This window comes from Perca fluviatilis, chromosome 2, assembly GCF_010015445.1.
Source record: "Perca fluviatilis chromosome 2, GENO_Pfluv_1.0, whole genome shotgun sequence".
NCBI classification, from domain to species: domain Eukaryota; kingdom Metazoa; phylum Chordata; class Actinopteri; order Perciformes; family Percidae; genus Perca; species Perca fluviatilis.
Genome location: NC_053113.1, coordinates 19,867,672 through 19,892,103, shown reverse-complemented (window position 1 = coordinate 19,892,103; position 24,432 = coordinate 19,867,672). Strand labels below are relative to the sequence as shown.

Here is a 24,432-nt window from a genome sequence, read left to right as displayed (position 1 = left end):
ATAATGATGTCAGAGATTGAACCTGTTGATATTAGTGATGGTAAAACCAGTGATAAGCACTGTTTTGCATGCTGGTTGAAGTTTCACCAGGCATTGAGCACAGTCACAAAATATTTCTTAGGAAACACAGAACAAGACAAGTCCCTCCTCTTTTTCTCTGGAATTTTTCTTTGGAATAGTCCCTCCTGTCCTCTCTCTCCTTTATACTCTTTCATCTCATTAGAAAGTTCTGTTGTGCTGAAAACTTCTGTGCCTTGATTGAATTATCTGACCAGGAGACCAAACTAACTTTCAGGTTAAGGTCAGTTTTTACTTTTCTGTACTGTTTACATAAAATTAAAATGTGCTAACGCTCAGATCTTGATGGCAACAAATGAAGAACTGTGGATTTTTTTTAAATCTCTACACCAACTGTAGATTTATATTGTAATGTATATTTTAAATTACTCTTTATATTAAATAAGAGGACTGGACGTGCTCCACTCACGTAGATACTTAGTAAGCTTCGAAGGCTGAGAGCTGGATCCTAAAAGTGAACAATCAAAAGTAAAGCTACTATGGAAGTACTCCAATTTGATAGACTGTATTGCCACACAACGGACATTTCGGGCACGCCCTTATCCGCCTGGTGTATAACAATGTTCTCGTTATTCATCAACTCTGCTACAGCTTTTCTCTCTGACTTAATAAGGATAGAGGGCAGTTTTTTGTTTAGTCTGGGCACACAAGTCCATAATATCTCTTTCCACTAACCAACAGTAGGTTTCAACTGATTAATTATTAACCACTGGTGTAAATGTACTTTTAGATTTTTAAAATAATTTCATCAGTGTTGACAGGTTGTGACTGGTTTTAGGTATGATAAGACGCAGGATTCCTGACAGTGTCTTTCATGTAAAAGGCTTTCAATCTTAAGCCTCGAAAAAACTTGCTCCACTCACTTAGATACTTAGAAAGCTTCGAAGGCAGGGTGCTGGATCCTAAAAGTGAACAAGATGGAGACAGGGGTGGAATCCTTTTCCAAAGAAAGACATACTGATACATTTCCTGAACACCCTCATTATAAACAGATTGAATCAGGAGATTTCATTTGCTTGTTTTTTTATGAATTGTTTTCCCTGTCTTTTTATTTCAAACAGTTTGTATTTAATTTATATGTATTCATTTTTCAGTTTTTCCATTTCAATAGTTTTTTTTATTTTCTTCATTCTGTGTCTGGATCTATGTTTTAATTTCAACTAATTGAGTTTATGTTATAGTTTTCAGAGCAGCCTTTGTATGCTAATTTGTGTGTCACACTGTCTAATATTTACTGAGCACCATACATCACAATGTTATATGTCATACCAAATGAAAGAAGGAAGTCTTGGGAACATATTTTGCATTCATAACATTTTCATATCTTATCTCATTATGGCGTTGTAGGCTGTTGAATAGAGAATGTGCACTTGTGACAATTTGCCCCATCAGCGGGTAAGTTGTCACACTAGATTATCTAAAAATAAGAGCACAACTACTTATTTGTGAATATTGATTTACATTTTTAAATTTAAACCAGAACTGAAAATATAAACAATCATGCCTAGAGAATCTGTAAAAACAACAAACATTTTCAATCAAAATACAAGACCTTTACTTTGAACTTTAAACTCTAATGTTCTCTGGCACATAGATTCATGATAACTGAATGGAATGCTGCAGATAACTTGCTTAACTTAACATGTTTAACCTCTGAACTAAACAGATGCCTTGTATTTGACTAATCAGACTCATCTTCAGCGTCACAATTCTGGCACACATAAATTGCCTGGCCTAAGGTGCAAGCATCATGGGCCCATTTGTTGCACTTTAGCCTACACATTTTACCCAGGTCTCTTTTGAACGACTGTTTGAAAATGGCTCCACACAGACAAGGCAGAAGCACTCTTCATCATCTGATGATGACTCTTGTATAATTGTTCCTCTTTAGCTGCCTTGTTCTTTGTAGGTCCAGATTTGTCCATGTGACAATTTACCCCGCTCTCCCCTACCTTGGGCTTTTTTTGTGTTGGCATTTTAAACTCCGGACGATTTATGAGGACTATGGTTGACTGCTCCTTAGATCTCTGCAGGGTAAATCCAGACAGCTAACTAGACTATCTGTCCAATCTGTGTTTTCTCTCGCACAACTCTTTTACAGTGGCTCTGTGCGGTAGAGTGATGATAGGGCCGCATTTTTCTGTCCGAGCTCGGCCCGCGTCCGACAGGCATTAAGATATTTATGTCCGAGCCTGACACAGTTAAAATCTTTTTTTTTTTCATACCAATGACACATGAAGGCTACGTTTGTTTGTGTGGAAAGCAAGTTTTAAAAAGCAACTGTAGGAAGGCATTCGGGAATGTCAACAGATGAGCGCATCTGCGCACACGGGGCAACAAGAGCACGTTATAAGCGGTTTAATTTAAAATGTTCAATGTGTTAACCTTTCCTGATTGCTTCGTTTCCACCGTGGTCAGAAGGGGATAGTTACCTCCAGGGCCGACGTTATAAAATGAATAACATCGGGGTAAAATCCAGTCGGGGTAAAATCCAGTGGTGGAATGTAAGTAGGCTACATTTTTCACGTATCTGTACTTTACTTAAGTACAATCAATAGTGCATACTTTTGACTTTTACTTCGTTACATTTTGCAGCAATTATCTATACTTTCTACTCCACTACATTTCTACAACGTTCCGTTACATTTTCGATACATTTTCTGATCAGTTTATCCCCGCAGCCAAAACGTCTTACTGACTGTCACACGTTTGCAGTCCGCAGGGAAGCCTTCAGCAGCTGCAGTCCAGCTCCCGGTGACGCACGCGATATTAATCCCACTATGGCCACGCCATGACCCGCCCTTCAATATCATTTATTGGCCAGGCGCGTACCGCTCTCGGTACTACCGCTGCTCCAGGTACTGCCGCTGCTCCCGATACTCTGCTTGGTCATATGTGAAACATCCGTTCACATAGGGTTCATATACAACCCGTATATTTGTCTTAAAAACACTCCCGGTCCTCCTCAACTGTGAAGCCACGCACTTGTAGTCCAAGCCCGTGTGTTCTCTCTAGATAAATGTGTGCAGCATTCACTGTCCCGTGGGAAATGATGCAAAGTCGAGCATCATGCCGATCACCCTGATAGATTATCAGAATTGTAAATCAGAATGTAAACTGGGCCCAGAGATGGGAAGTAACGAAGTACAAATACTTCGTTACTGTAGGCCTACTTAGTAGATTTTTCGGATATTTCTACTTTACTTTACTATTTATTTTTGTGGCGACTTTTTACTTTTACTCCTTACATTTTAAAACGAATATCGGTACTTTCTACTCCTTACATTTTCGTTACTTTAGTTTTGTACAAGAGGTCGTAATGTCGGAGAATAGCGCGGACACGCGCCTCACACCGCGAGCGGGCGCGTGCGCCACACAGAAAAAAGTGAGAAAAAAGAAAGAGAGACTGCTGTCCGGAGGATAATCAGTTGAGATCGTGTGTGTGCGTCCTTGAGAACTGTAAGTCGTATAACTTATGTTGTCAGTTCATTTAAGCCTGTTGTTGTATTGGTCTATAGTTCCTGCACAGTTAAAGTAGGTTAGCTAGTGATTTAGTTGTTTGTGTTCTTCACCTGTTAGCTAGGTTTCACGTTGCTTGTAAAGCATCAAAAGAGAGAAGTTGTCTCTGTCCGTGTTTTACAGACACACCTGGAAAGTTGGCGAAGTTGGAAACCAGCATCAGCTTTAAATACGGTCCTAAATCCTCACTAACAAGTTTCAAATAATTTCACTGGAGTTACCGTTATTATTTTTCACGTGATCAATACCGAATTCAATCTAATTGGATGAGAATATACTGTATGCTACGTTGCATGTAACGCACCACTACAAGACGACTCGACAGATTCGGCTGCATTCATTTGCGGCAAATAATTGCAGCTTGATGGTGGTAACGTTAGCACTAGTAGTATGGACGGCGACATGATTGAAAATGAAGAAAACAGAGATCCCAGAGATTAGGCAGACAAGCAGCAAGACATTCCCAATCATCCCTGGCCTTATCTGAGAGAGATGTTTGAGATAGGCTAGGAGGCATCAAGTATGACTCCTGGCCAATGTGCTGTGTAACTCTTAAAGTATGGGGAACTTTTTAAATAATCTATGTTTAGTAATTCATATTGTATCCTTTATTTTCTTTCTATATTTGAGCACACACACATACATGTAGATTCCTTTAAATGTTAAGGGGAAGATTAAAAAAAGAGAAACTGAATCTGTGAATTCTCACAGAATCACAATTGAATTCATATCTTGCTACTCAGTCAGAATCTTATTAAGCTGGAGTTCCAGTCTCTGTCACAATAATCATATATGTGATGTTTGTCAGACATCCATTTAAAATGTAGACAATGGCATATAAAGAGCCTGGTTTTTATGTCCACTGAAGTTTCTCATCTTGCACTGTGTTAAAAAAATACTCTGGTAAAAGTAGAAGTACTGATTTAACTTCTTTACTTAAGTAAAAGTGTTACTATAGTAACATTTGTGTGGTCCAGGTAGCTTTGCATAAAAAGTGGTTGTCATTCGCAAGGCTACTTTTACTTTTATACTTTAAGTACATTTCAAAGCCTGTACTTTGTTACTTTTACTTAAGTAAAGAAGTTAAATCAGTACTTCTACTTTTACCAGAGTATTTTTTTAACACAACACTGTAAAAACGAAAATGTTGTGAAAACTCAAAATTTCAAGGCAACTTACTGCACTAGATTTTTGAGTTTTGAGGCCAACTCAAACTCCTACGTTTTGAAAATAGTTCAGCCAACTAATAATGTTTTGTTCAAATAATTAACTTTCATATGCTGTGCCAACTAATAATGTTTTGTTTAAATAATTAACTTTCATATGCTGTGCCAACTAATAATGTTTTGTTTAAATAATTTATCTTTCATAGATATAAAAACTTAAAATCTTAAGTTTCACATACTAAATAATTCAAAAAACAGTCATGTCAACTAATTATCTTTTGTTCAGATAATTAACTTTTGTGTGTAAAAACTAAGTTTCGACTTCTAAAAAAGCCCCCGTGCAAAATAGGGGCCCATCTAAAGCTGCTGATCTTGCATCACTTGACATAAAAGGGCCACTAGTGAAGTGACGCGCCGCAGAATACTGGCTGAAGGAAGCCTATTACTGCTCAAAGTCTAACACTGCAAAACTCCAGCTCTTCTTATCAAACGTAACAGTCACTTACCTCATGGTTACAAATGTAAACCAGCACAACAATGACAATTACCAGGCAACAAAACATTACATTCTAAGCAGACACGTTTAATAAACGGAATTCATAAAGTTACATTTGTATTTCGAACAAACTGCAAACTTTTCAGCAAAGTTTGACACAACCATTTACTGCCTTGCATCATGGGAATTGACCAGCCAATGAACCACCTGACTGCAGTACGCAAATCGGAGTTCAAGGCATAGAGCAGGCCGAAAAGGTAGGCAACTGAAAACCCCTGCAGAACTGCCCAGGAAACCCTGTTTTAGCGTGGAGCATGAAAAGAGTAATTGACCTGGCCTCAATTTGAGTCTAACTACAATTTCAAAGTGGCGCCACCATACATTTTGAAGTGAGACCAACTTATCACAATAAACTTAATACAGTGAGTTGAAGTAACTACTTTAACAAAGTTTATAATGCAATTATGTGTTTTTTGTTCTGTTTAATTGAAAATCAAAGTAAGATGAGCAATTTCAAGTTCTCGTTTTTACAGTGAAGTATCTGTACTTCTACTTAAGTACGGGAAGTGAGTACTTTTGCCATCTCTGACTGGGCCACAGATGATAAGCACAATTACATTAACCGAAAACTAACTTAATTAAAATGCCACAGCTCATACTAGTTTTTTTTTAATTATTAGAATAAGAGAATAAATCGTTATGCAAGTAGCCTACTTTTACTTTTAATACTTAAAGTACATTTAAAATCAGGTACTTTTTACTTTTAGGTCTGCTTAAGTAGGGTTGTCATTGTTGTACTTCTACTTTTACTAAAGTAAATATATCTCTGGTTATTTGTACCTTTACTTAAGCTAAGTACTGAGATTCAGTACTTCCTCCACCACTGGTAAAATCCCGTTTCTGGTGAGCAAATCAATTGGCCAATTGGCTTTCAGTCTGGGGGTTATTTCAGACACGGGCGCACACACTGTGTACAAAACTTAAATTTGCTGCTTCCTCTTTCTCTATCTCTCTTCTGCCCACTTACCACACACATAAATGCCAGTAAACCAGGAATGTTGTGTGGACTAGTCAGACCCTCCTCTGCAGCGCTGTGCAGGAAGGTCTAGCAAAGAGAGACTAGATAGAAAGTAATTATAACATGTCTGTTCTATTTCTGCAACAACAAAAAAAACAGAAATCCTTGGTGTCCATGTTTAAGTTTACTTTATTTTTTATTTTTATTTGGCCTGATAATGCAGTTTTTGTTTGGTTTTAGTTTTTTTTAGGAATTTAGTTTTATTCATTTTCAGAAACCAAAATTATTGTTCACTGTTTTTTTAATGTTTTGGTTTGTGTTTACTAACCCTGATCTGGATTGGTTGTGGCTCCCATCGTTTGGATTGATGTGCCAGTTGGGGATGATTTACTCCACATATACAGTATGGGTTGTATAATTAAACCAACCTGTGTGTGGAGTATTGTTTGTAATTGCCTGAGTACACACTAAGTATTGCCGCTGCCTGAAACGTCCGTTGTGTGGCAATAAATTCTATCAAATTGGAGTGCTGTCCTAGTAGCTTCATTTATAATTACTATTTATATTCCCCCAGGCAGCCTGACTGACACAACACACCTCATGTTGGTACACCTGTAAACCTTAATTACTCACAACTTATTATTTATCTGACTCAACATCCTTTTTTCTACCATCCTGCCATCCAGTCTCTCCATCCAACCTTCAGATCATCCATCCTTCTCACCATGTCCACCAAAACCACCCAGTCCTTCCCCGATGGGGCCTACATGTCCCTGATGAGAGGCTTGAGAGAGCTGGACCTCCGGGGCCCCTGTGTTCCCAGTGAACTGGTGCTAATGGACTATGCCTTTCCTTTAGCAATGAACAGCCGAGGCCAGGTCCTGATGGCAGCCTCTCTGTACGGCCGTGGAAGGATCGTGGTTCTGGGTCATGAGGGCTACCTGACCGCGTTTCCTGCTCTGGTAGAGAACGCTCTGACCTGGCTGAGAGGAGATGGATCTGACAACCTGTCTGTGGGGATCCACAAAAACATCAAGGCAGTTGCTGATAAAATCAGCAAATCCAGCTTCCAAGCCAAAGTTGTGGGGGCCTTCAGTGGCAATCTGGGGTTGGGGGTGTATGTGACAGATGCCTACAGCGTGGGCGCTCACGTGAAGGACCTGGTGGCATTTCTGAAAGCTGGAGGAGGAGTGCTGATAGCGGGGCAGGCGTGGAACTGGGCTGCAAATCACCCTAAGGAGAACACGCTGCTTCAGTTTGAGGGGAATAAGGTTTCTGGTGTGGCAGGGATCTACTTCTCTAAACGTTATGGGAAGGTAGAGTGCCTGCCTGTCTGCCCTCAGATCCCATCTTCATGGATGGCTTTATGGTAAGTGTATTCCCCTCTTCCATTTTGTATTTCTAGTCTCGTATTGCCAGACCTAGCTGCATAGCGCTGTGTTAGCAATGGAGTATGGTCTGGCTACACCGCATATCTATTCTGGAATAGGGGGAAAAGTGACTTATCTTTTAATCTAAAAACTGCTACATATATATGACCATTCTCCTCTTTAGACTATCCTTAATACCAAAACTTACAACTATATCATTGAAGCAATTTACTTCCACATTCAATTGTCATTTAATACATTCCAGGGTTTCGTCTGGTGAGCGATTGTAATGGAATCATAATATAACACATTTAATTAATTATAGACCTAACTTTACTTACTAAGATTCTAAAGATTATTTCAATGAAAGACTGCTTGCATTAAAACATGCACAGAATCTAAACAATCAACAAAATGTGATAAGGCTATTTTATTGAAAAACCAAACCAGCCAATTAGCAGGGCCTAATAAAATAAATGAACCGTGATGTTTTAAAGCGCGGCTAATGGTGGAATGGGTTAATCGCTGCATCCCTCTCGTGTCATTGTGAGAGGGGAGCTACGGTGGAGTTAAAGCCAAAAACAGACACCGGCTTATGTGAGGCAAAATGATCGGCATTTAACCATTTTACTTCCAATTCCACCATCCCAGAGGATTTAACACAGCATATTCAAACCTCATGAAAAATCCTTTGACATTAAACTTGACACCAAGTTTTAAGGCTTGCTTTGGACATTTTGAACAATATACAAAAAAAAGGTTAGGACCTGAAAAGTATTTAGCTTCTTCCTACTTCTTTACTATTTCCTTTCATACAAGAGTATTTATTTATTTTGCTTATTCTTGCTTTTTCTTTTGGGAAATTTTAAGTTTTTTTTGTATGTTGTTTGAAATAAAACTATTCAATTATTCATTAAAAAGTTATGAGTACTGATACAGTGCATTAGGAAGGACATTCATTAAGTTTGAAGATCATTTTCAGTGCCAAGCTACATCCTGTAACGCCCTGCAGTGCCCTGCTATGACATGAACTACTACGACTACCATTGTAGTCACTGTTCCATTGTCTTTATTATGACTATTATTGCCACTGTTCATCACACCCCCAACCGGCCCCGTCAGACACCGCCTATCAAGAGTCTGGGTCTGCCAAGTTTTCTTCCTAAAAGGGAGTTTTTCCTTGTTACTGTCGCAATAGCCACTGCTAATGCTTGCTCTTGAGGGAATTACTGGAATTGTTGGGGCTTTGGAAATTATAGAGTGTGGTCTAGACCTACTCTATCTGTAAAGTGTCTCGAGATAACTCTTGCTATGATTTGATACTATAAATAAAATTGAATTGAATTTTCCTGCTCCACCTATCTCCTATCTCTGTGCTTGTCTCTCTCCCTCCTCTTTCCCTTGATACAGTGTTGGTCAGGAGTTTGAGGAGGACTTGGCGTTCTTACTCCAGGGGGTTTCAGAGTTTGACCTCCGTGATACATCTGCTTCTGAGCTTCTGGTCCACGGCCCACTAGCCTTCTCCATTGGTACCACTGAGGATCGAGGGGTGTTCCTGGGAGGATCCTACTATGGGCAGGGACGAGTCATTGTGATTACACATGAAGGACTTCTGAAAACAAAGGTGCAGTCTAAATTAATGAATGTTTTGAACACATTTCAAGAAGTCCTCCAAACCATTCAACTATAGGTTGATAATGCCTACCCTCTAATACCCATAGAACTTTATTTTTTTAATTTTTTTATAAATTAGCAAAACTAGCAGTGCCAGGGAATGTGACTCACAGGAGGGTTTTCCGTCCTTTTATCTAAACTTAACGGTCGTGGTCGAATGCACAAAAGTAGTACTAGAAGAAAATCATGACAGCTGTGGAGTGGGTGTGGTTTGGGGGGGGGAGTTCTTGTACCACACCCGTTTAAATTATATTCAGGCTTAAAGTTCTGCATAATTAAGGTTGTTTTGAGTGACAGCTGGGCTGCGGTCACAGGAAGTGAGCAAAGACTGTATGCTTCATTTGATCTGCCTTAGCTCTGTCCACGATATACCACTTTGCCCATTTTTGGATTAGCTGAAGTCAGGCACTGCCAAGATGGCAACGGCCGGAGCCACCAGGAGCCACCACTTTCATTCACTTCATTTTGGCTCTTTAGAAAACTATGGGTGACATCACAGAGACTACATCCATATTTTATACAGTCTATAGTAATTACACACGTGATGGAGAATGTGACGTACAGTAGTTCCGTGAAAGTAAAGTTATAGATAGATAGATAGATAGATAGTACTAATGGGGGGTGCAATGGCCCCTTTCCTACTTCCTAACTCTCTACTTCCAACGCCATTGCTCAGACCACACCCATTTTCGTACTCAACCTTCATTTTGATCTAAACTACACAGCTGCGAAGTTTCGTAACTGCATATTGCACGGCTGTAAAGCCATCATGGTGGCAAAATCTGGCCGCAGACATGCATCAAAACCCCCTCTGTGGTAGTTCCCGCTACAGTAGGTGTCTCCAGGGCCACATTTTGCAATGATGACACACATGCACACACAGAGACTCACAAGGTGAAAACAATACCAGAGTCGCTGTCGCTCTTGGCAAATTTTGGTTGTAATTACTGATTGTACAAACGACTGAATGTGCTATTCGGGGGGAGGACAATATCTGAAATACAGTATTTTGTGTAATTTCTTTTGCAAGATCTTAAGTTAATATAACGAGTATTCAGGCATCTGCAGTGCACTGAATAGTGTTACATACCAATCTGCAAAGCATTTTACATGATTAACTACTCTCGCTTTTGAAATGACTCTTTTCATTACAGACGCTGGCATCGTTTTGGAAGAATGCCATTAATTGGTTGGACCAAGGCCGGAAGGGGGTTGTTGGTGTTGTACCAGAGCTCAAACTTCCCAGCGAGTCAGGGTTAAAGTATGAGGAGACGGAGTTCAGGAAAGACCTGAGTGTATTTGTTTGTACAGTTTACAAGGATGACCATATGGAAGAAATCCAAAACTTTGTCGCAGAGGGAGGAGGTCTGCTGATTGGCGGACACGCATGGCATTGGTCATACACAAATGTTGGGCAAAACCAAATGATAGATTTCTCAGGTATGATAATGTAGCACACAATTTTGAGTCTATGGTTTCCATTTCAACCCACTGGCAAGTGCACAGACATGATAATATAGGATGGCGTATGCTGAGCAAAACCATTTGATGTTTACTGGACTTTAAAATACAATACAGCCCCACATAACGATTTCCACAGTGCTACATATGTCACACATGTGCAGTGTCAACGTACAAGATAGTACAGGAAGAGCAGAGAGGGGGTTTAAAATGAGGATGGTGGAGCTGCAGCAATCTTGCACCTGCGTGTGTTAATATGTCTAATATCCAACTCAATCAAAATGGATCTGAGCATACTCAGTATTAAACTTCATCACATGGAATTTCTTAATTAATGTGGTGGCAAATATTTGTAAAACAAATTTGCCATAAATGAGTTATGAGATATGAGATATGCTTATAAAAGTATTATCTTCTGTCCATCTTTTGCCCAGTTGAAATGTTTTATTGTTGCATCTGTGTTTCAGGAAACAAGATCCTGAACAAAATGGGTTTAAGCGTGTTGGTGACAATAAATGAAAAAGGATCCTACAAGCCTAGCCAGGCCAAGAAAGACACCAACCACTTCCGCCATCTTCTACGTCGCTTTGCTGCTCATGTTACCCAGGGCGAAGAATTTACAAAGCATGACGGGGAACAACTAAATATACTGACCATGAACTTCTTGAACATGAAGGCTTATGACAGCTACTCCTACACACAGGTGCTGTCCATCCTCACTGATGTGTTGAAGAAGTCCGGCATGCCACAGGTAGGCAGTATTTGACTTTATAGTCTATTAATGAATCTATGAAGTTTCATTAATCTAGTTCAATTTATGGTTTACTATTTACAGTAAATCGCACATTTAAAAAAAACTGTATAATAAAAATAGTTGAAAAACAATAGCAATATAATACCATAGTAATATAATGTGCATAGTTTGTGGACAATACATGTGCTGGTGAGCAGTACCATTGAGTCAGAGGTTAGTTTCCCTGCTACTGAGATTGATATGGCCTTCAGGCTGTTTGGAGAACTTGCAGCATTCTTGAGAAGAGCTCATGCGATCGACTTCACACTTGACACGTTTCTGTGCATTCATGTATACACATACAGACAGAAAGAGATTCCTTCCTTCATATGATGCTGGTACAGTGCCAGCTATTGGTCAAATGGCCCGACATTTGTCAAGGCCATTCAGACATCATATCAACACATGCCCACTAAATGGGATTGCAATAGCACATAGAGTTCAGTAGATATGACATTTTAATATAATATAAGCCCTGCCCACAGTATTTGAGCAAACTGTGAGGGCCAGCTTTAGCAAAACTGTTGCAACATTAGTTTCTTATGTTAACAGGCCATTTTAGGTTGTTGTTATTTAACACACAAAAATTGTTTGTGGTCACAACATAAGGAGCAATGCCTGCAATGATTGACTGACAATACAAACATACTGTACTTTTTACATTTCAAAATTTATTTTGCAATTTGGTTATGTACCACAAACACATTTAGTTGTCATCACTAAGGCCGGCCATTTCATTTATATTGTTGCCCTCACTGTGTCACCACAGGAAAACAATCCAACCAAGGTTGTGTTACAGAGATCTGTTTTATACCTATACATATTCCCTTTATGTCAAGGTGAGTGAGAAGAACCCTGTTAAGAGTCCAAAAGACCGCCTACTCCTCAGTTTAGGGGCAGCGGTATATAACACTTGCCCAGATCCTGATGCCCTCCTGCCCTTCCTCATCAAGGATATCCCCTCAATGCCAGTTGTTAAAAACCAAAGGATCAGGATTAATACGAACACAGCAGGTAAGTCCACATTGTTGTGAACAAATGTGTAAAATTATTATAAAATAAACATGCAGACCTGTAATTTGTCTGAATACAATTTAATATGTCACACTAGTGTGTGTGGTACTACATTGCATTAATATGAAGAATGTAAAATGTCTCTTGTGCCTTACATACAACTCTGAGTATAACGTTTGTTTGTTTCTTTGTATGTGTGTCAGGAGAGATGGAGTGGATCAGTACAGGTCTGTACCTTTCTCCTGGTATGAAGACCGAGATAATCATACCAGCAAACATCGTCAACAAGAGCTGGATGGTACAGTACACAAAATCAAATTATTACTGAGCCCATTATGTTTTTGTCAAGGTTCTGCTAATTCAGATTACCAAATCAAGTCAAGTCAAATCTAGTCTATATCCTTGACGTTCCACTTCCTGGATTGCTCTGGTGCTGCAGGAAATACTGCCGGATGCATGTATGTCCGTTTCCTTCTGCTTTCTTTGTGTAGGAATTCTAAACTCTGGTGGATTTATGAGGACTGTGGTTGACACTCCTCAGATCTCTGCAGGGTAAATTGAGACAGCTAGCTAGACTATCTGTCCAGTCTGAGTTTTCTCTCGCACAACTATTTTGAAGCAGCTCTGATTGGTTTTAAGAAATGGCAATAAACCAGAGCACATTTTTCTCACATCCCGAAATGCTATGTGGAGTAGCCAGACCCTCCTCTGCTCCACAGTGTGTGGATGGTCTGGCAAAGTGAGACTAAATCAAATCCATTCTGTCAGTAGCCCAAAATCACTTCTTTTTTTTCACAAAGGGCATCATAATATGTAAAGCCTATGTCAAGCTGTTTTAACATAAAATCTAAAAATGTTTATCTCAACAATTGAAATTATTGAGCAATAATTCAAAAATTCAGGGTAATTAGCATTTGTGCGTAATTTTTATCTAATTAATTCACATTTTTGAATTATTGAGATAAAAAATTTGAATTATCGAGCTCAATAATTCATTTATTAAGATAAAAAATGACGCACATATCTATTTATATTTGCAGATATCAATCTTAATCATGAAGGAAACCAATCGGCGTAGCTAGTTAAAAAGTGTTGGACAACGATACATTTTTTGCCGAAACTTGCCTACATTTCATGAGCACTTTGTAAAAGTTAACATGGAGGCCATAGGGAGCACCGGGATGTCAGAAAGCGCAACTTTGTAATAACCTGCGCTAGAAGGGAGTTAGAGTTAGAATCTTTCAGGGATTCTTTTCGTCACAATCGAGGCAGCATTTAATCTCCCAACACCAGCCATGTTCAAGGGATGCTTCAGCTCATTCAAACTTTCTAAAAGTTCGCAAAATGTTTCTGTTCTCAAATGGTTTTCTAACCGGATGCAAATTTGCGATAACATTAGAAATTATTTGCAATTAATGGCATTCCACCGATCCTCGCTGCAAGTGTTTTTCAATTGTAAAAATTCTCCTTCAGACTTAATCTAATACACCCGCAACCATGATGCACTGTACCTCTCCTACTGTTTATGCCAGGCAGAAAACGACATCTACACCAGAATGCAAATGTAATTCCCACCCCTCCAGCTCATTAACCTGGAATTATTGGGATACAAAATTTCAATTTTTAAGATAAAAAATGTATTAATTTAGATCAAAAATTTGAATTATTGAGATCAATAATTAATTTCTGATTTAAAAATTTGAATTATTGAGATCAAAAATGTTTAGATTTTATGTTAAAACGGCTTGTGATAAAAGACACCCTCTATGAATTTATATTGAGCAAACATTTATCAATATTATATCTATATCAGGCATGTCATGAAATGAAAATATCATTATTGCATTCAATCCTTTCAAATGGCATGGCCATTTCATTTGTTGTTTAAATTGCTCATATTATGCTATTTGGCTTTTTCCCTTTCCTTTATTATGTTATTTAAATCTTTGTCCCATTGTATGCAGTTATAGGTTTACAAAGTGAAAAAGCCCAAAGTCCAACCCAAAGGGACTTACCATCTCCAACAGAAAACACTGTTCACAAACTGCTCCAAACAGCTCTGTTGTAGTCCAGCCTTTACTTCCGTGACAAACGTGCGTCACTTTGTAACACGTTATAATGCTCGCCTAGCTGCTAGCATGGCACGCCCTGATCCTCTGCAACTGACTAGCTAGCAGTACTTACCTAGGTACTGCACATGTGCGACTCCCAACAAAGATGGAACAGAAGTGAGATGCCTCACTCTGTAGCTAAAACAGAGAGCTCAACAAACAGGGTGAAAAGAGGAGCTGTAGCAATTTGCAGTACAACAAAAATATAGTGTTTTTTGAAAATTAAACCACATAAACCTATTCTGGTACAACCTCTAAATACAATTATGAACCTGAAATGAGCATAATATGAGCACTTTAAGGTTTAAAATGCAACATACTGTCCTTTCATGAAACCATTTATGTATGCTATTCTGTCCCGTTTAGTATCGATTGACTTATATGCATCTACTGATCAATCTAACTAGAGTCCAGTAGACTTATGATACAGGTTTTCAAGGCAGTGACACATCCCCTTTCTTCCTCAGATCCAGATAGGTTGTCAAACAGACATACTGAAGGCTGACGAGTTGAAGAGAGCACCAAGTGTTTGTGAGCGATTTCCTGTGACCACAGAGAAGATGCAGGTGTCAAACCTGTGGGGGGGACTCATCTACCTGGTGGCTCCACCCAACACAAAGGTGCAGGGGGCAGAGGTCATAGTGCAGATGGCAGTGCTTGCTCCTTATTACAAGTCTGGTGAGTGTGTGTCACTGTCTGCTCCACAAAAGACTGTATAGAGAATCCAGTGCACATCATGCAGCAGTTCGCAGTTTGCTGCCTAGGAACCAAGTTTCTGGTCTAGTTTGTATGTTTTCTTTCAATAGATTCACAGCACTTTGTATTCATGAAACCCATTTAGTGCTGTAGAAGTGTTGACATGCTTGTTTTTGGCATGAGGACTTCATGCTGTATACTCTGCATACAATGGGACTTTTGATGAATAATAACAATAATTCAAAGCTCTGTTTTGATTTCACCCCAACACCCAACCTTTGTCTATTTTAGGCAGACATGAATAAAGTACTAGAGACCCAGACTTGAGTAAAAGTACAAGTGCTCTATCAAAAAAGTGATTTGAGTAGAAGTTGAAGTGCTCTTTAAGCACCACACTTAAGTGGAATTACTAAAGTATTCAACATTTTTTGTACTGAAGTATTGCAAGTAGTTTATTTTAAAATCTACTACTCAAGTACTGAAAGTAAAAGTACAAGTATAAAAAACAGTCAAAAGTTTGAATATCATATTGTTTGTGTTGTTTCGTGTGTTTGGCCTGGTGTGCCATTTGCGTATTATATTTGTAACTTGCCTTGTTGTGTTTCTTTGGATTCAGCGGTGAATTTTGGGGGCCATTGTTTCGTGGTCTTACGGGGGGGCGGAGTGGGCACTTCATTCTGTGTGAGTTGTCTTCCGCAACTCACACATGAGGGGGGCATGGGCTCTGGGTGGGGCCGGAGGTGGTCTTCTTCCTCGCCCTCACCGCCACGATCGCTAGGGGTTGGGGGTGGTGTTTCTGGTTCTTCCATCTCGAGGCGAACTGGCGGAGCTCAGGTGTTCTCGGTGCGAGCAGGCAGCAGAGCGTAAGGCAGAACGGGAGCATGTACGGTCTTCTTATAAGCTTGATCGCTTGATTCGCTCAATGATGAGCCACCTTCATCAAACCTGGTAACAAAAATATTTACTGAAGTAAAAGTGGAAGTAGGAGAAAAAAATAATACTCCAGTAGAGTACAGATACAGCCTTTTAGTACTTATGTACAGTAGTGAAGTAGTTCTACTTTGTTACTAATACTATACATCTCTGATTTTAGGTGTGACAACAGCTGCTGATTGGTCGATGCTACGCACAGCTCCCTCACCCTGGGCAGAGTTGGAGTTTGACAACGTCAACCTTACTGTACCATCAGATGTTGTTCGAGACCTGGAGCGCATTGATGTGGTGGCAGCGCTTTGGAATGACATCATGAAGGGCATTGCAGATTTGGCTGCCATACCACACAAATTTGCCCGCAAAGAACGCTTTGTAGCAGATGTGCAGATTTCTGCTGGTAAGTGTGTTTTGCTGTCACATTCTCACATGTTCAATCTAATGATTTCTCCACTGCATGTGCTGTAAAAGAAGAATTTATTTAAACCCTTACACCTGTTTATAAATAATTAAATTGAAAGTGTGGTGTATTTTGTAGCGATGCTGCGTTGCTGTGTGGAAAGGAATCCGCCGACACTGTTTCTTGATTATAAAGGTTTATTTACAACAAGGAATTCAGCATCATGTACGAGCCCTGAAGAGCCTGGAGAGCGACCAGTTTCCCAGATTCTCAAAAGTCACTCTAAAGTTCTTTGTGTGTGTGCCACATGTGTATATTCCATGAATTGGGGTGGGATCGATAACTGACCAATGGAATATGCAGATACAATAAGATGGCCATATACCTCAAAAGAAAAAAGGTTTGATGGATTTTCAGTCTTAGTCCCAGATCCCATGTACTTGCTGTACAATTCCAAGATCTACAGTGGGTGAACAAGTTTATTGCTTAAGGATTATGACTTACTATTGGCATACAACCACTATTAGTTGTTACCACATATTGAAAACACATAAAAGGCATATATAAGTATATACGTTTTAAAATGTAAACTTCTAATTAGCTCAGTGACTCACAAATGGAAACTCCTCTCTAAATGTTTGAGTGTCACTCCAGAGGATGTGTTTGGGAGATATCACTCGTAAAGTGCATTGGCATAGCTTTAGAACTGTAAAGATACATTCCTGTAACACTATTTATGTTACTATTTTCTCACCATCCAGGTTTCATGCATTCAGGCTATCCAATCATGATCCACACAGAATCAGCAAATGAGCTGGTCAGACCAGGTGATGCCAGAACCAAAGGCCTGTGGGGAGAAATTCATGAACTGGGACACAACCAACAAAGAACCTGCTGGGAGTTCCGACCACACACCACAGAGTGTACATGTAACCTGTGGTCAGTGTATGTTCATGAAGAGGTGCTGGGGCTCAACAGGGAAAAGGTGAAGTAAATTAGTTTTATTTTAGATAAACGACCCAGGCCCAGAAAAGACAGGTCTGTAAGTGTATGTATTGTGATACATTAACAACGGAGTTGTTTTTTTCTGTGATCACATTGTTTTTATAGTCCTGTTATTTCCCCTTAGTTAACATTATAATATAATGAGTGTAACATCTTCAATGCAGGCTCATCCATCTATGACCTTAACAGAGCGCAAGAGACGTGTAGACGAGTATGTTAAGGGGGGCAAGAAACTCAGCGACTGGACAGTGTGGGTGGCCCTGGAGACATACCTGCAGGTGAAAGAGAATTACTGCATTTTACATCATGCAGAGGAAATATGCTTGGGTCACACTGCCGTCAACATTTATCTAAAATTGGAACTGTACACAGGCAAGAAATGCAAGTGAATTAAGAAACAATGCGAAGCGGTATGTCCTCTGTATGTTGCACAATATTCTTCAGCATTACCTGCCCTTCATCAAGCTAAACTGACCTTTGTCATGTTTTGCTTTAATTTGGAAGTATCAACTCTGTAGCTAAACCATTGGGCCTGGTCAGGCTCAGCCTATTGGACTTTTGTGCTAGTGATGGATTATGCATAATGAACACCATTTTCAGCCATGAGGTGGTTTGCAATTGTAAACCAGTAAGAAGGCTGACCTTGGAACATGTCGCTAAGACTGCTTTACAAGAATATTACGGAATAATTTTTCTTCCTTTATTCTGGGGGAAGTAGAGTTCTTTTGCATTGGAGAAGTAGACATTTTGATATGGTGCAGCTTGTTGAAAAAGTCATGATTTTAGTTATAATTCATTGTGTGTCTTTACCAAATTAAGGACTGAGCGACATTACAATCTGAGCAGCCCCATTGCCATGTGTCTAAAGTAGCCTCTTAAGACTTTTCTAGTTTATTGCAGGTCACGTGTTAACTCTCTCATAAACTTTCATTCCTTCATCAACCCACTGTCTATTCACATTTCCCTCGACCTCTGTTTACTTCTATGTAGCTCCAAGGAAAGTTTGGCTGGGATGCCTTTAAAAAGGTGTTTGCTGCCTACCACAAGATTACCGACTATCCCAGTGACAACCACGGAAAGATGAACCTGTATGCTGAGACTTTCTCCCAGTCTGTGAGGATGAACCTGACGGGATTCTTTAAGGCCTGGGGCTGGCCCATAGATAGAGCCACTGAGAAGAAACTCTCCAACCTGCCTCTCTGGAGTGACCACCCGATGGTCTAGTATGAATGAATTTCAGACTGCAGCTGATTAAAAGTGCAGTCTATAATAATTACTAGTTCCAATTGAAAGGTAAATTTCAAGTCTTCTTTGAGGGTCATATTTACTCTAATATTTTTAAAGACATTTGGATGTTTCTTTTATGGAAAAGTAAGCTGTGTCTTTCATATGTAGGTCATGTGCTCTTAGGTTGTTAAAGGTTACGCTATTACTTCTACATTAATTCCTGTAATTGCTTTTTGGATGATGTTTTTACACTGTACGCCTCAAGGGGTGGTTTATCTTTTTGACAGAACAAGAAAAACAATTTAATTCATTCATTAATACAATATAGTACAGTACCTGACAGTTGACTCAGGCTCTTTGCATAAGGCAGATACTTTTTTTACATTCTTTTCCAGTTTTGTATGTTGATAATTGTCTTTACTGTCAATGAAAAAGACACAACTGTCACTGTCATTTATTTTCATTCATCAAGTTGTGGTTGAATAAGAATAATAATATGGGATGCATTAAAGCTGTTGAATTTTATCACACAGTACACCATGTGGGCAACAGTGTTTTTAAAATGAAGCATTTGGAGCAGCTTTGCTTATTTGATGATTTTTACGTACTCGCTTGATTCTTGCAATCTTTTGGGTGGGTGACATTAAAGAGGGAATGGCATCAACAATTATTGTTTCATCGTCCCTTTGTCATCCTTTATGCCCTGCAGTTGTTGTAAAACAGCTCCCCTACTGTCTCTTTGGAGAACTGCTGGAGGAATTCTCCCAGTTCATCCAGAGAGAGCTTCTCCACCCAGTTGTCCTCTGTGTTCCTCGCTGTTGCAGCACCACTCTGAATGGGTCTGTCATTGTTGTCCACACAGCAGTAGGCAGTCCACAGGTAGTCTGGGATGTTGACACGCTTCACATTGTTTTTCACAATCCAATTGTCTGCAGAGGGAATGGCACCAACCAGCACATAGGCCTTAGAGCACTTGTCCCGGAAAAGGTCAGTGAGCTGGGACTCGTGGATTCTCCAGGCATTCTGGTTCAGCTTGGGGTTCTGAGGAACCACATTTGTCAGGGTGAAAGTGGCATTGCGGCTGGGGACTGGAAGAGGAATGGAGAATTACAGGATGTTTTGCAAGAAATAAAGTGCAAGACAAAAAATAAAGTTGTGTATTGTAAAGGTGGCTTGATATGATACAGAGAGAGAGAGAGAAAGATTAAATAGATGTGTAGAGTAGTAGCTGGATCATTCTCATTCTACCAGGTTTGAAAATTTCACCAACATAAACTTTAAAATAGTTGTTTGCTCATCGTAATTTTTTTCTTAGATTTGATATTATTAAATGTTTAGTTGCTGCAGATTAAGGAATACTTTAATTAATTTCATGATCACAAGTATATAAAACATGGAATTTTTTTTGAGCAATTCCCTTTTGTCTATGATAAACATATAAATATTAATATGAAACAGACCTGGCAATTAGTAATTACTGTAAGTATCTGAAAAGGTCCAATTTAATATCAACTGATCTTTATGATTTAGGACTGAGATAAGATTCCAAATATTTCTCTGGCTGTAGCCTCCCATAGTGTAGCCGCCCATTGGTTGTCCAATGGTTGCTATGACATCAGACACTACAGACACCCAACCATAGAGACCAAAAAGCATAAAATAAATCTACCTTTCATGATTCAGTTTTGATATAGATTGATGCAAAGTTTAGCTGTAAGGATTATGTTTAGATACAGAGGGCTGTTATTCTACATCTGTCAATGAATATCCTCTTATATCACAGCAAAATAATCTCAAATGCAAAAAAAATGTATGTATGTTAAACATGAGTAAAACAATATTAACTAGTGTATGTGCACGTTATCTTCCATTATCAAGTAAGTGAACTTTTAGTGTGGGGGCCATTTTGCCATTGGGATCATCACAAAAACAAAAACTGTGTATCATTGACTGGACTGGATTATAATTTCGTGGAATATGTTGTTTGGTTATCAATTATTTGTTATCTTTATATCAGTTGATGAACAACAAGCTATCTTAAATGACAAGTATGTGAATTGGTGGGGGGTCACTGGACACAGAGAATCCCTTCTTTCATTAAAGATGGCTAAAGCATTGATTTAAAGCAATGATCTTTCCGTCTTGTATCCAGGGGTGGAATATAATGAAGTACATGTACTCAAGAGCTGTACTTCGGTTCAGTTTTGAGGCACTTGTACTTTACTTGAGTTTTTCAATTTTAGGCTACTTCATACTTTTACTCCATTGCATTTGTTTGATAACTTACGTTACAATGTATAGATTGAAATTATCATTACAATATATAAATCAACTTTATGATGTATTATTATTATTAGCCTCACCTTTACAAGCTGCAACAATAAAATTATGCTTACACATTTCCTTACACATTAATGCATCAATAATTATAATCCACTAATATAATAAACATTATTCTGAAATGGGGCATTCTGCATAATAAGTCCTTTTACTTTTGGTACTTTAAGTATATTTTGATGCTAATAATTTTTACTTTTACTTAAGTAAGATTTGAATGCTGAGTATTTTTAGATTTTAGTATTGTAACTTTTACTCAAGTAAAATATCTAAATACTTCTTCCACCACTGCTTGTATCAGAGGTCTCCAATACATCACCCCTGTTGAACGCAACTGACACCTTCACCTGGTGGCTACTGCCACCTACTGACCTCAATCCCAAAAATCACCCATGTTCAACCTCCGTTACCTGCATGGTGTCCGTTGGGGTTGAGGTGACCACGGTCGAAGCCGGAGTGTGTATAGTCCTCATTCAGAGCCTGTTTCTCTCCTTGGTAGACCCCAGGGTGGTCTTTCTCCAGCCAGTACCCATCCTTCATCTCTGCTTGCCAAGACATTCTTACCAGCTGTAAGGCAAAAACTTTTAGATTTAGACATACAGCGGTTGTCACTGAGCCTTATATAGCAGGAGTACTCAATTGGCTTTGCCTGGGGTCCACTTTTGCAAAAGCTGGGGGCAAATTAATAGGTAAACCAAATGAATAACCAAATAAAATGAATCAACATTAAAAAGGCCCATAACTCATCTTTCTTTGAGGTCCTTTGTTTTCAAATTAACTGACTTATAAACTAAATTCACTTAGCAGAAGGATTGACACTAGGCCTATATTAGTTTTTATGTATATAATCTTATAAACTTTGGCACCTTATTTAAATTCCAAGTATTCCCAGTGTGTTAATTTATTTTCGTTGTGAATAAGAACATTTTTGGCAGGTCACCTGGCACCATTGGAATTATGGAATTGGCATTATGCACAGGGTTTATACTTTACAACCCAAACTCTACCAAAAATAACACAAACACACTGTCACAAAAGCACAGTCAGCACATTATACTGTCTTCTCCATACTTGATAGTTATGACACAGATTCTGCTGATTTTGACCACATCAATACTGTAGATTTCCATATACAATACACACCAGTACACCAACCTGAGGCTCTACAAACCACCTTTTCTCCCTGCCACCCCCATTGCTGGGCTGGAAATGATAGGCAGAATAGACAGCAATACGATGGTTGGTGTCATACAGTGTGGCAAAGTGGTACCTGGTGGGGCAAAGATTAAGTATAGTGATTTAGAGATTAAACATTAAGACGTAAAAAAACATTTAATGCTGAAAAATAGTAAGATGATAGCAAAAGTCAGATTTTTACTTTTAAGAATCAAATGATAAATTATTACAATAAACATTATTTACAATAAACTGCAATACAATGCAGTTATATAAAAGTTAACATTATAGTGCTGTGTAAACGGTATATTGTAGTATATAGGTCTAAATTCCACTTTCCGCACTTACCCTACCTGTTGATGAAGCGCTGACAGAGATGGGCAGCACCGGCTGTAGACGCGCCCCACTCTGGCACCTTCTCTTTATAGAAGTACCTCATACATTCTGGAACGTCCTGGGACAAAATAACACATTGTCCAAAGTGAGTCAGTTACACAACACACACAGATTTAATGCTCCTTAAAGTTATAAGGACACAAACCTCAAAACGTTCAACGACATCTGCATGGACAGAGAAGAGAAGCGAGAGAAGAGCGCACAAATGGACCAAGGTTTGCATCCTGGACAAAACAAAAAAGAGATACATAAGATAAACATGTGAATACATTTCACATTTGTTCAACAAGGCAGTGTGTGTATTTTTACTTAAACAGCTTAGTCCTGATCAGTTTGTTTGTAGTATCTGTGTTTCTATGTTTGTTGTTTCCACTCACCTGCAGGTGCACCTGTCTGCCGCCACAGTCTGCCCTGAGCAGAAACTGGCCTTTATATATGAGCTCTCCTCACTGTTCACCTTGTTTGGCCTTTGCTTTTATCTGAACTCCTGTTAACACGTGATATTTGTTTGCAATGAACCAGAATTTGGTCACCATATAAGGTGTGGATGTGGATGACCAATTGGGAGTGTGTGAAAATGGAACAGTGATATGTACATTGCCAATATTAGCACTGCTAAGGTATGATTCCCAGGGGATTTGTAAAGATGTGAAATAACATACTGTATATGAAGAGGACATTTTATTTAATTTTATCCAACTGTATTTTACTTGAGTATTTCCACGTCCTGCTACTTTATCCTTTTTACTCTACTACATTTATTTGATAATTTTTTTAGTTTTTAGAATGTCACATGCTTCCCAGCAGATGTATCAAGTTATTAAAATTAGGTCCACCTTTACCAGCTGCAACATTGAAGTGATGTACACATTAATGCATCGATAATTGGAATCCAATATAATAAACATTATTCTGAAATGGGCCATTCTTTTCTTTTTCTTTTGAGTACTTTTGGTATTTTAAGTATATTTTGATACTGATACTATTGTACCTTTGGTATTTGTACTCTGCGATATTGCTACTTTTACTTAAGTTAAAGATCTGAGTACTTCTTCCACTGGTTTTAAAGCATTTTAAAATCCTGTTTTTACATTTATGCATGAGTAATAATAATTTAAGGTAATCTTACTGCTTACATGCTTACTCAATGCCATTTTTCTTCATTGAGTATTTTTACCACCAGTGGTTTTGAGACTTAAGTCATGTATTGCCTAATACTGTATGAAATCAAGCACTACAATCAATACACAACAGTCTATTTTTAGCAACTGTCTAATTCTTTGGCAACAAGATCATTTTACACAGTTACTGTAAGTCAGTCTGAGTTTGTGGTGATGCTGAGATGAGACATTTAAGTGGAATGTGTGTTCCAGTGCGTTACACTTGTCACTGACTCTAATAACGTGTTCTAATAACACAAAAACACTGATGTTCATTCCTGTTATTTGATATTAAGTTGACCTCCTGGAATATTTACAACATGTGCTTTTGATAGATTCACTCACAATCTCCAAAAGCCAATTTAGGTTAGGTAACACCAAGATATCTGTTCATGTGTTGTATTT

At 38.8% G+C, this 24,432-nt stretch overlaps 2 protein-coding genes across 2 annotated transcripts; one reads left to right on the top strand and one right to left on the bottom strand.

The window, feature by feature from the left end:
* Positions 1-148: 148 nt before the first annotated feature.
* On the top strand, positions 149-19,625 carry LOC120575197 (TRPM8 channel-associated factor homolog). Its single transcript, XM_039825868.1, has 12 exons — positions 149-301; positions 6,964-7,646; positions 9,058-9,271; positions 10,476-10,761; positions 11,250-11,533; positions 12,415-12,589; positions 12,793-12,887; positions 15,168-15,378; positions 16,490-16,726; positions 17,488-17,711; positions 17,896-18,009; positions 18,722-19,625. The coding sequence occupies exons 2-12, from the start codon at positions 7,003-7,005 to the stop codon at positions 18,953-18,955; spliced, it is 2,718 nt and encodes a 905-aa protein (XP_039681802.1). The 5' UTR covers positions 149-301; positions 6,964-7,002; the 3' UTR covers positions 18,956-19,625.
* Positions 19,626-19,628: 3 nt separating this feature from the next.
* si:dkey-243k1.3 (endonuclease domain-containing 1 protein-like) lies at positions 19,629-23,259 on the bottom strand. Its single transcript, XM_039825882.1, has 6 exons — positions 23,245-23,259; positions 23,013-23,091; positions 22,825-22,925; positions 22,451-22,565; positions 21,706-21,862; positions 19,629-20,046 (listed from the first exon to the last, which is right to left on the bottom strand). Exons 2-6 carry the CDS (start codon positions 23,088-23,090, stop codon positions 19,655-19,657), a joined length of 843 nt encoding a protein of 280 aa, XP_039681816.1. The 5' UTR covers position 23,091; positions 23,245-23,259; the 3' UTR covers positions 19,629-19,654.
* Positions 23,260-24,432: the final 1,173 nt, after the last annotated feature.

Excerpts from the sequence above, each read along its gene's own strand:
- LOC120575197 (XM_039825868.1), top strand. The coding sequence starts at position 7,003 with ATGTCCACCAAAACCACCCAGTCCTTCCCCGATGGGGCCTACATGTCC. Across the intron at positions 11,534-12,414 it reads AGAAGTCCGGCATGCCACAG|GTGAGTGAGAAGAACCCTGT; the intron begins GTAGGCAGTATT and ends CTTTATGTCAAG. Across the intron at positions 12,590-12,792 it reads GATTAATACGAACACAGCAG|GAGAGATGGAGTGGATCAGT; the intron begins GTAAGTCCACAT and ends TATGTGTGTCAG.
- si:dkey-243k1.3 (XM_039825882.1), bottom strand. The coding sequence starts at position 23,090 with ATGCAAACCTTGGTCCATTTGTGCGCTCTTCTCTCGCTTCTCTTCTCT. Across the intron at positions 22,926-23,012 it reads ATGTCGTTGAACGTTTTGAG|GACGTTCCAGAATGTATGAG; the intron begins GTTTGTGTCCTT and ends ATTTTGTCCCAG. Across the intron at positions 21,863-22,450 it reads GGTGGTTTGTAGAGCCTCAG|CTGGTAAGAATGTCTTGGCA; the intron begins GTTGGTGTACTG and ends TTTGCCTTACAG.